We start from the raw sequence: 12,397 nt of genomic DNA on the forward strand, positions 1-12,397 counted from the left end.
GCACTTACCACCTCGCTTCCAGTTTTTTGATATTTTTCATACCACTGATTTGGACTAGTTATGAGTCATCGTTCAACTGACAATTGAAATTATGTAAACATGGTGTGATAAAGGTCAACAGAGTGGAGAGTATAACCTTCATTATTCCTTATGCTAGGTGTATCTGGTAATGTGATCGTATACATAGGTGTTGAAATTCAGCTGTTTTGTCCATTTTTGAAGCAACCCACTAACAAACATGTTATGTATTTACTATCAGTTATTGCATACTAATACTTCTGTGAGTTGGAAATACAAAAACTGTCTCTGATGCCGGATAAACATTGTAAGCTGTTGGAGTCATAGTCATTTTTTGTTGTTGTCTATGTCTTCAGCAAATTATATTTGCATCTGTATTGGACAACTGAGAGACTGTATAACATGACCTAATGTATGGTATAAAAAGAAAAACCTTCCAACCTCGATAATCTGGATAGAAGCATAATAAAGATTAAGTTTAGTTCTGTGCAAAATTATGGCAACCCTTTAAACAATACGACATATGTTAAGTTTTAATTCAGGTCGTTGCGCTAAAAATCACTGAGCAACTATATATCATTTTTATTCAGAATATCAATTTTTATTTTAACAAGTTTTTTTATTCAACAAAAACCTGCCCATAGATGCACATGTCTACACATGTCTATAGTCTATATAACGCATCCGCAATCTTTCATAAACCAGTTTACTGCTAGTTTAACTCTGCACTAGTTTAGCGCAACTTATGAGTTCAGTTGAAAATATCTGTAGGCCAAGGTCAACGTAATGACTCATTTTTTAAAATTCATGATTTTGTTTATAACCACAACTTGATTTATATTGCTCAGATAGCTGTGGAGTATATATTATTATTGTTACATGTTATTCATTATACTCGGCTATTACACTTTGTCAAGTACTCTGTAACATCGGCGTAAATATTAATTTGTAGATGTACTTTTTTAATGGGATTCCGAGTTTAGGTCGAAATATAGAAACTAATTTTCACACTCATCGCTCATAAATTTATTGCGAATCATTTTGTGTCAACCGGACGTAAGCTGTAGAAGTCTTTTGCCAAATTTATGGAGTAAGGTACGCTTGGCGACGGTTTCGTTTCAATCTTTAGCTTTAACTTTTTGTTTGCTTTTTCGAAAATTGTTTAGTCGTATACTTAACTCTGGTTGAGCAATTGTAAATCATTTTCGATTTATTTTCTATTCACGTTTTATTTGTATTTTAGACCCATAGCAACTTTAGTTGACAAAGAAAGATGGGACTTTGCACTGATTTCCTCTCTAGAAACACTCATACCAAGATCTCTCCAATGCTGCTAATGTGTTCTGTTAGCATATTTTTGCTACTAGTTTGTCAGACAGCTGTTGCATCCACCACAACAATTACTAGCACTCCAGTCACACAGTTGTCTAGAACATCTGCACCTCAGCAACAGGTTCAAAAGAACCTAGATTTTTTTGTATATGAAGAACCTCCTCCTCGCTTGAATTTCACATGGAGAAATGGCACAGGTATGATGTGTTTGGGCTGTGGCTTGTCTTGGCGCTTAACAGCCAAGCAAGCTTGGCTGATTTCATCTCATTGTGGTTTGCTTCCTTTCATCCTAGTCATTAGTTGCGGTTTGTTTCCTAAAGAAAACGCGGCAGAACGATTGCTTAGCTAACCGCACGGCCTGTTGGCTCAAACCACAAGATGTTTTTTATGTAGGCAGTCGATAGTTCTTTCACATTCTTTCACATTCGCTCGGTCCCTTGGTGCCTAACCTTTTGCTGTTCTCTTTTATTCAGTGTGTCGTGGTTGGAAGAAGCAGGACTTTACAATCACGATAGGAAATCAAGTAGAGGATCTTGATAAATTGAAGGACTGTTCTGTCATCGATGGCAATGTTGAAATAAAATGGATATATAGCCATGTTAGTGTTCACAACTATACAAATGTTCAGTACCCACAGCTAGTCGAAATCACAGGCTATCTGCTGATATATCGTGTGAATGGCTTGCTTAATCTTGGACAGCTTTTTCCCAATTTAAGGGTTATTCGTGCTGACGTCGAGACATTTTGGGACTATGGTCTTGTTCTTTATGAGAATGAGAATCTGATGTCAATATCACTCAACAACCTCAATTATATCGGGGCGTACGTGGTGGCCATGATGAATCCACAGCTCTGTTATGTCGATGATCATGTCAACTGGAACTATATCACGCCAAGGGGTAAAAAACCAACGACCACACAAAATCGACCAAGGAAAAATGGATGTGACCTTGTGGATATTTGTCCAGCTGGCTGTGAAAATTGTTGGGACATGTCAACTTGCCAGGATGGTAAATTTTCATCTTGTTATTTTGTAGCGTTCTTTTTTTCTTTAGAAAATATGCGTGTCTCTGCCTTTCTGAGTGCACTAACTACAGTATATAGTACACTGAATATCTGAGGCTAACTCATTGATCATGTATATTGTTGTTCTATGTTATCAGGCGCTCTAACAAAGAATGCTTTACAATCGAGCCTAGTCAAGCAGTTGTTTACGGCCAACCTACCATTGTTTGCATAGCAGTATACCCTTTGTTTTAGCAAGGCCCGCTCTTCTACAGCTCACTAATATAATTAATGCCCTCCCATGAAAACTGTCTGAACGGCAGCTGAAGGCAGCTTATATGTTAGTAACCTCACTTTACCCGTCTACTAGGCTCTTCAGCGGCTGCTCTCTTGCTTCTCAATCATTACTGACTCAGCAGTAGCCTAAGCAAGTTTGCCGGCCCCACCATCAATTGTAATAAGATAGACTCGCGAGGTCTGTCGTCACTTCGTAAACCGCAAAAATTGTCAGACAAAACTCCTCTAACAATTCTGTACTGCCTAATCACAAGATCTATGATTGATGACCTCTGTAGGCCTGGCATTAACCCATTCCTCGTCTATCACTGCACTGCTCTATCATCTGCACTGATCGCTTTGTTCTGTTCACTCTCTTCAGCTTCTCATGTCTAATTACAGTCTGCACTTGTAAAGGCAACACTGGCTGCGACACCAATGGAAAGTGCTGTCACAGCCAGTGTTTGGGTGGCTGCACTCAAATCAACTCTGCGAGACATTGTTATGTGTGTCAAAAAGTCTCATACAATGGCGAGTGTCTTTCCGAATGCCCTGAACGAAACGCGAATGGGGAACCATTGTTGGAGGTGGGTGTCAAAATGCTCAGTTATTCTCCCCACTATTTTTTAGTAAGACCAAGCTGTAGCATTACCTAAGCAGCATTTGATGATATAAAATTATTTGTCTTTTCATGGCTAGTTAAATACATGAGCTGACATCTTCATAGCTCAATAACTCTTGTTTTGTTTATATTCAGATGCTAAACAGATACTGCGTAACCCGTGCAGAATGTATCTTTGACAACAAGTTGAACAAGTTTCACGAAAACAAGTGTGTGCTGAAGTGTCCGAGGAGCTACATTGAGCACAAAAACTTCACCAAGGACTCTCCAGAAGATGACATAGTACGCGAATGCATAGAGTGCACGGACAGCTGTGACAAACGTATGCAGGTTTTCGTTGTCCATGTTTGAATATTCCCGCATCAGTGTCAGAAGCTACCTATTGCAATTTTTTTCTAGATTAATGGTGAAAGAATGCAATGCACGAAAAATTAGTGAAAACTAGGTCAAAACTTGCATTCAATTTTCGATACAAACAAGTTTGTCGTGTCGTTTTTGTGGCAAGTTCAGTTTATCATTATTATATGTGGTATTAAAAATATTGACATTAGTTTTCAATTAGTTGAAAAACATTGAGGAAGTTCAGTACTTGGTGAAAAAGACACTCATGACTATGAACCGCTATTCAAACTCCTAGTTGTTACAAGTATCCTCAACTACCAGTATACTCTGCACATATAGCGCGAGGCAACTTCTACGAACACTGAAGTAATAAAACACGCAAACAATCCTTGCTATGAATATTTCTGCAAGGTGTTTTTAGCTGAGAAATGAGAGTGACTGATTTACTTGTCTTGGTGAACTTCTATTTGTATGTTTCTGTTCTCTATTCATGCTCATCATCATTGTTATTATTATTATTGTAGTGACAGGCAACTCAGGTTTAATCACCTGTTATGATTGCAGGTTGAAACCTGCTGTCATTTTTGTTGCGGCTCATGATGCAAAAACCTTAAGTTTCTTTTCTAAATCATTAGGCCGTTGTGATGGCTCTTATTAAACACAGTCTTATCATTTACTTTTTTGGAGGTTTTCAGTAATACAATAGCATTTTATCATCTGCACTACTTAAAAAGTGGAGAATTGCTAATGGCGCTTCTATATTTTGTTTTGAACTACTGCTTGATGGGTGAAACATTGTTTATAATCATTGCTTTTTATCTGTACTCTTGGACAGTAAAAATGATTAGGTTAGAGAAAATGAATATTTCAGTAGACCATACAGCAACAGCGATCATAGCTGTCAGCCAAGTAGACAAATATATTTCTCATCCAGTCGAGTCATTAAATGTAGCTGGCATTTTCTTTGCAAACTTCTTTAATTGTTGAAAATTGTCTAGAAATCCCGATGTTGAATTGGTTAGTTACAAGATGATGTAGATATTACAAGATCACTGCGTACTTTTTGGTTTCTAGTGTATGTTTTAGCTCAGTCCATTGTCTAGTTTTTATTTGCTCCAAACAAGCTATATTGTCAGATAAGTAGCAATCATGCTATATTGTTCTTATAGCAATCATGCTATATTGCTCTTATAGCTTGCGGTGGTGGAATTATACAAGCAGAGAGTGACAGTGAAAGTTACTATGGATGCACTGTCATCCTGGGTCACCTGGAGATAGCGGTGAGCAATGCCCCAGGTATGTGCTGTATACATGGTATGACATTTTCCATCTTTGCTACTCGCACTCCTTGGCGCTGTTAGCAGAACAGTTTTGTCCAGTTAGATGGGCAATTGTGATTGTAAAATCTCTTTTACACTCTTAGTTATTGTATAGACTGGGCTTAGCAGAGGTAGCAGTAGTTATGGTCTACCTACCAGATTATTGATGGTATACTTGTGTTACTTGTATACCTGGTATTATTGATGGTTTCTTGTGGCTACTAACTATGCATACAACAGTGTTATCCTAGTAGGCCTGATTTAACCTACACAAACTCAACAGTATTAACCTCTGAGGCATAATTTTGCCTACTGAACTCAACAGTGTTAACATGGGAGACATGCTATTACCTACACGAACTCAGCGGAGTTATCCCGGAAGGCATGCTTAACCTGCATGAACATATAATTCTCACACTACTAAATATTATATCCTGTAAATCAAAGCTTTTGAACGAAGTACCAAAAATTGAGTCATGCCGTCAAAACCAACTGTGGTTATGTGGCAGTTATTTTATTGCTCTTGCAGGAAATCTGTCTCTGCTGCACAAAAACCTCAAGGACATTGTGGAGGTGGAGGGTTATGTAAAGGTTGTCCGCAGCCAGTATCTCAGCGACCTCAGTTTCTTTAAGTCGTTGACTCACATCGGTGGCCGTACCTTAGATAGTGATAAGTATGTATACATGTCCAATATGGTGTGCTCAGATTGTGGTGATAAGTATGTGTACATGTCCAATATGGTGTACTCAGATTGTGGGGATAAGTATGTGTACATGTCCAATAAGCTATAATAGCACCTCTTATAGCACCAGGCATCCTCCCTTCATGCATTTATTTAAATTCATGCATACAGAGCAGTAGGTTGGTTGATTAAATATGACTTGGAAGCTGTCAGTCTTCATGTTTCTATGTACTACTCATACCAGTGTTTCTATGCACTACTTATACCAGTGTTTCTGTGTACTACTTATACCAGTGTTTCTATGCACTACTTATACCAGTGTTTCTATGCACTACTTATACCAGTGTTTCTATGTACTACTCATAACAGTGTTTCTATGTACTACTCATACCAGTGTTTCTATGTACTACTCATACCAGTGTTTCTATATACTACTCATACCAGTGTTTCTATGCACTACTCATAACAGTGTTTCTATGTACTACTCATACCAGTGTTTCTATGCACTACTCATACCAGTGTTTCTATGCACTACTCATACCAGTGTTTCTATGCACTACTTATACCAGTGTTTCTGTGTACTACTCATACCAGTGTTTCTATGCACTACTTATACCAGTGTTTCTATGCACTACTTATACCAGTGTTTCTATGTACTACTCATAACAGTGTTTCTATGTACTACTCATACCAGTGTTTCTATGTACTACTCATACCAGTGTTTCTATATACTACTCATACCAGTGTTTCTATGCACTACTCATAACAGTGTTTCTATGCACTACTCATACCAGTGTTTCTATGCATTACTCATAACAGTGTTTCTATGCACTACTCATACCAGTGTTTCTATGCACTATTCATACCAGTGTTTCTATGCACTACTCATACCAGTGTTTCTATGCACTACTCATACCAGTGTTTCTATGCATTACTCATAACAGTGTTTCTATGCACTACTCATACCAGTGTTTCTATGCACTACTCATACCAGTGTTTCTACGCACTACTCATAACAGTGTTTCTACGCACTACTTATACCAGTGTTTCTACGCACTGCTTATATCAGTGTTTCTACGCACTACTTATACCAGTGTTTCTATGCCCCACTCATACCAGTGTTTCTATGCACTACTCATACCAGTGTTTCTACGCACTACTCATACCAGTTTTTCAATGTACTTCTGCATCTAAACTATTATTGACAGAGATCTTTGCCACTATATTCTTCCAAGTTTCAAGTGCACCTTATGAATTGTAAAAGATGACCTGGAGCTATTTTCACCCTGAATGCTGTGCATTGCTGACTCGTGCGAGTTAACTCTTGATACAGCATCTTTTAATTGTCAGAAGTGTGTACTTTTAGAAATTATTGGAGATAAAAATTGCCTTCTAATGTCCACAGCTACTTTGATTCTTAAGAGCAAAAGGTTTTTTGTCTTTCTCTCTCTCACTGTACACACTAATAATTTGTCAGTTTTAGTATACACCTGAGTTTTGCATTTAACAGCCATTCTAGTCTTTCTGATCGCATATAAGAATCTGGTTTTAACCCGTTATAATTCTTGTTTGATGGTCACTCTAAACCTCATGGAAAGATACTAATCAGAACATGCATGGTGCAGGTACGCTTTGTATGTAATGGACAATGAAAACATGGAAGACTTGTGGGACATGGAGACCCACCCAAACTTGACTATTGACAACGGCATGATGTTCTTTCAGCAGAATCCTCAGCTGTGTGTCGCAAAGATTCAACAACTTTTAGATACTACTCGGTAAGCATTATCACTTAGACTATCGAAGCTTTTCTCACCGACTACAGAAACTGTCCCATAAGCAACAAAAGATTATATCATATGTTGTGAGAATTGAATGCAGGGATTGCTTCAAAAGTTGTAAGGATCATCTCACAGACTGAGGATTGTCCCCATCGGCTGTGAACACGATTTTATATAAACTCTCAGAATAGCCAATTGGGAACTTATACTAACTCCACAGTCTCTAACTTCATACTATCAAGGGTAACCCCATACGCTCTGAGTATACTCCATAGGGTTTGAGGATAGTTTTATATGCTGTGAGAATAGTCTCATAGGCCCTGATAGCCCCATAGGCTCTGAGGATAGCCCCATAGGCTCTGAGGAGAGCCCCATAGGCTCTGATGATAGCCCCATTGGTCCTGACTATACTCCCATAAGCTCTAGGGCTAGACCCATAAGCTCTAGGGATAGTCCCATAAGCTCTAGGGATAGTCCCATAAGCTCTAGGGATAATTCCATAAGCTTTAGGGATAGTCTCATAAGCTCTAGGAATAGTCCCATAAGCTCTAGGAATAACTCCATAAGCTCTAGGGATAATCCTATAGCTCCTAGAAAAGTTTCGTAAACACTTGAGAGATGATGTTTCTGTGTCGAATTGACAAAGAGAATGCAATGCGATGTTTTACTTACTGCATCACTTCCATACCCTTGAGCTGCTGATAACTTCACAGAGTGTAGGGATGTTTATTTTATATTGTCATTAGCCAGGATTGCGTGTTCACACTATCAAATTACTTGATGCAGAGTTGATCTATCGGAGTACATTCCAACCCCTGTGGCTAGTCTATGCAGTGTGTGATCATTGACTGAGGTCTGTCGGTTGTGTGTGTACCAGCCTTGCCGCTGATAATCACTGACTCTCAGCTATCGCTGGTTATGCACTCTGAGCACCCATGAGCCCCCATGAGCTCCCCACGAACCCTTTGTCTCCTTTCTTAGAATCAATCAGAATTGCTTATATATAATGCGGTAGACCGCAGAAGCAACGTGACATCTTGATTACCGTGGCCCATAAATCTCCTGGCTCCATCTTTTATGTCTTTTCAAACATTTCAAATGATTAGCTTGGCTCTAGGGTTCATCTTCTTTGCCCTTAATGACTTGTAAAGGCGTATAAATTGGCTTGAGCTCACTTTGCAATGCCCTTCTGTTTGCTAGATTTAATGGTGAAAGGAAACTGAAGAATGGTACAATGCAGAAGATCACTAAATCAAGTCATGATGAATTCGACATCTCCAAAACCAACAATGGGCAGTTTGGTGACTGTGAGCATTTCCTGCTAATATCGCTAGCCTTTCTGGCTTGTATCTCTTTTGATTAGTTATCCTCTTCACATGTACATCGGTTGTCTCTGGCTGCTCCTGACTTACGTACTGTTGAGCATGGTATGCTGTTGAGCATGGTATGCGCATGTTCCAACTTCAGTGTTGTGGTCCCATGATTACCTAGCCTGTCTTGACAAGCTGTTGTTTTTGCGTAGTTGTCCCCCGTCGAGCGGCGAGCAACAACAGCTTGTCACAAGACGTACTGCACCGGATGCATCAGCTGCACTTATAGGGAGTTGTTCTCTTCCGTCTACGCGGCTTGGCCGCGATGTTATGTCGGTCGCTCCATTGGTAATCATAACGGATTTCACGCAAAAATTTATGTAGAAAAAAAAACAAGATTACAACATTTAACCAAGGACCAGTTTCTGTGATAAACTTTGGTAAAACTTAAAAATAAAATAAACTCAAAATAAAATCCATAAGAGCAAATAAAACTGACTGATACAAAAATAGAAATAAAACTGACTGAGCGCACAAATAACGACATGTTTAGTCGCTGTTGTTGCATAAGTTCTCAAATTCTAATAAAGTTTACTGCAGAGAGGGGTCGCCAGTTAAACGTTCTTATCTTAATTTTTCTACATAAATTTTTGCGTGAAATCCGTTATGATTACCAATGGAGCGACTGGAATAACATCGCAGCCGAGCCGCGTGGACGGAAGAGAACAACTCCTTATAAGTGCAGCTGATGCATCAGGTGCAGTACGTCTTGTGACAAGCTGTTGTTGCTCGCCGCTCGACGGGGGGACAACTACGCAAAAACAACAGCTTGTCAAGACAGGCTAATGATTACCTAGTTAACTTGTTATTATTATAGATACTTGTTTTTAATTCCATTCGAAACGATTTGAGGCAGTTAGAGCTTTTCTATGTACAATGTAGGTGACAGAAATATTCATTGCACAAAAGATGAAATTTAGTATTAGTATGTGATTTATATATTATAATGACATTTTGGGAGTGACTAGTGTTTGCGTAATAGCTGTAACTGCTGATTGATTGGCAAAAGGAATGTCTTTTTCAAATTGCTTCTGCATAATAGGTCTTAGGTCCTTATCTTTAATAGTTGTCATGTCTTTTAGTTGATGGATCAGGGCTGTGTTTTGTATGTTTGCTCTGCCTAGGACAAATAAAGGACGGCTCATTGGCAAATAAGCTAGTCATTTTTATAATTAGTTTCAAGTTGGGCCATCAGCGCTATCCATCGGCTTTTTATGTCATCAAGCCATTTGCACATGCGTTCGTTTAAAAGCCGCTATATTTGTAAAAAACGATCGTTATTCTTTTATTTAGTAGTACTTTTTGGTGTTCTTTTGATACTATAATAAAAAAATGCAAACAAAAGCATCGTTTTCAAAAATTCATAGCAAAAGCTTTGTGTTTTTAACGATAAAATTGTCTATAAAAATGGCCGACAATGATAAAGTGACGTCACAAAAAAACGAAGGATTCGCTCATTCCACTGGCCACATAAAACATTGAATTTGCAAAGTCACAATCAGTGGAGCTGTAACAGGCACACTCTTGCTGCCATCTTTAAGCCTTTACAATTGCTGTGCTTGCCTGGATGTAGCATGCGCCATACACTTGCATACACCATTGTACTTAAATTAGTCTTTGACTTCCCCGATGTAGCCGAGTCTTATTTGATGCGAGGGTTGTCTGTCCTTGTACTATTATAAGTGATTGTATACTAGTCAATGGACCCACCTACCTATTTTAGGCTTCAACAATTCCCTCTTCCTTCAGCTCTTCTATGACATGGACTACTATCCAACATACAATTTCTCTGAATTTCATACAAATGATGAACGGCTGGTTATAAGCTATGTGCTTTATTATCGACAAGTGTAAGTATTACTTACTCTACTAGAGGTATAAGTATTATATCTGCTTATAGATCGAGCAAATGTTACATCTTCTATTAGGTGTTGTAAGTATTACAGATGTAAGTATTGCTTTTTCTACTATCGGGTGTAAGTAACGCATGAGTAGTTGAACAGTTGGGTAATGTCAAATGCTTTTGTCAACACTATTTGTTTCAGTAGATCTTGCAGAATGAACTTTTTTGTCAAGTAGAATATTATGTGTTTGTGCAGGCAGGATAACGAAACTGCAACCTACCGTAAAAGAAGCTGTCAGACAGATGAAAAAGAGTGAGTATTTGGTTATTTACTATTCAGTATTTACCTACTTATGATTAAATTACAGACCATTTAGACAGTGTATGACAACTAATATGTAGAGTTGTCTTCTTCTTGACATCGCATGTATGTAGGTTCTAGCTGTATTCTATAATCTTCAAATTGTGTCTATGTGTGCTGACTATTCGAGTTTGTCCTATTCACACATAGTCTTCTTGGTTGTGCCAATGCCAAATGGCAGTCATAGATTAGTGGTAATATAGGCATATCTATTGCCAAGTCTTAGCATGAATTATTCTAAAAGCTGCATGTGATGCCATTGTTTACCACATTTATTTATACTTTTGTCAGCTGGCTAACGGTTTTTGGGCTTCACAAAAACTGATGCTCTCATGGCCAGATGTTTAGCACATATTCCAAATGGTTTGAGGTAGGCTAGGTATGCTCTGGGTTCACTCATTGAATTTCTGTTACAGCTGGACAACCAATGAAATAGAGAAGGGAGAGGCTATAGATGGCTTTTTCAGGGCCTTCATTCCTAGGTTGACGCCATTCGCCCGATATGCTTTTTATGTCCAGACGCTTACACTCACAGCAGTTGGACGTGATGGGGCTCGCAGTGCCATCATTTACTTTAAGACCAAACCTTCAAGTAGGTGTTACCGCGATATCTTGGTCCTTTCTCCGTGCACAGCTTGAAAGTTGCCTCTATAGTTAAAAGTTGTCTTCTTTTGTTATTCACTGTGAAGCAGTCATGTAGTTTCATCAGCATTACTTTCTGACATCAAATTGTGGTTGCTATTTTTAACAGAGAGCATCCTTGCCTTAGTAGTCTGTAGCACCCGCCCTGCCAGCCACAGGTTGATGTTCAGAAAAGCTACTGGTGGTAATAAAAAGGGCGTCTACCTTAAGCTCCTCTTTCTGACAATTCACCTCAGGCAGATTACTCCGCACACTAATAGACAACCATGTAAATGGGGTTTAGTTAGTAAGAAATGTTCTTTATCGCTTGCAGAGCCTGACAGGCCCAGGAACCTGATTGTCTCACCACTGGATCTTGAGATGCGTAACATAGGGCTGAAGGTTACCTGGCTAGAGCCGGAGAACCCCTATGGAATCTTGGAAAACTACAACATTTACTACAGAGTTATTCCATGGAATGTTACGCATGTTCAACACAAGAATCACTGCGAATATGGTGACTCCCTAATGTGATGTTCTCTTCGCTTTTATGATGTGTTAATGTTACTACCACTTGTATCGCTTGACTGTCAGGTTCAATAGAAATACATGCTCCTTTTTTCAGATTCAAAATCTTCAGAAGAAGAGGAGGAAGAGCAAATCCCGGAACAAGTAGAACCATCAGCGGATTCCGTCAATGGAAGCAAGTGTAAATGTGAAGAGGAGGAGATTACTGAGGATCAAAAAGAAAGAAATGAGAAGGCAGCCCTTCGTTATCATTTTGAGAATTATCTGCAAAATAAAGTCTTTGAAAAGAAGTAAGT

At 38.8% G+C, this 12,397-nt stretch overlaps 1 protein-coding gene across 1 annotated transcript in view; it reads left to right on the top strand.

Moving 5' to 3' along the window:
• The window catches only part of LOC137410528 (insulin-like peptide receptor), a 32,712-nt gene that overhangs the window by 1,079 nt on the left and 19,236 nt on the right, over window positions 1-12,397 (top strand). Inside the window, exons 2-14 of the mRNA XM_068095958.1 lie at window positions 1,262-1,547; window positions 1,824-2,360; window positions 3,034-3,218; window positions 3,389-3,575; window positions 4,790-4,891; window positions 5,444-5,588; window positions 7,223-7,375; window positions 8,579-8,685; window positions 10,472-10,598; window positions 10,848-10,904; window positions 11,369-11,544; window positions 11,908-12,090; window positions 12,199-12,391. Of these exons, the coding sequence (XP_067952059.1) occupies window positions 1,292-1,547; window positions 1,824-2,360; window positions 3,034-3,218; window positions 3,389-3,575; window positions 4,790-4,891; window positions 5,444-5,588; window positions 7,223-7,375; window positions 8,579-8,685; window positions 10,472-10,598; window positions 10,848-10,904; window positions 11,369-11,544; window positions 11,908-12,090; window positions 12,199-12,391 (2,408 nt within the window). The 5' untranslated portion in view covers window positions 1,262-1,291. The remainder of the gene's footprint in view (window positions 1-1,261; window positions 1,548-1,823; window positions 2,361-3,033; window positions 3,219-3,388; window positions 3,576-4,789; window positions 4,892-5,443; window positions 5,589-7,222; window positions 7,376-8,578; window positions 8,686-10,471; window positions 10,599-10,847; window positions 10,905-11,368; window positions 11,545-11,907; window positions 12,091-12,198; window positions 12,392-12,397) is intronic.

The sequence above is a fragment of the Watersipora subatra genome, chromosome 1, assembly GCF_963576615.1.
Source record: "Watersipora subatra chromosome 1, tzWatSuba1.1, whole genome shotgun sequence".
NCBI classification, from domain to species: domain Eukaryota; kingdom Metazoa; phylum Bryozoa; class Gymnolaemata; order Cheilostomatida; family Watersiporidae; genus Watersipora; species Watersipora subatra.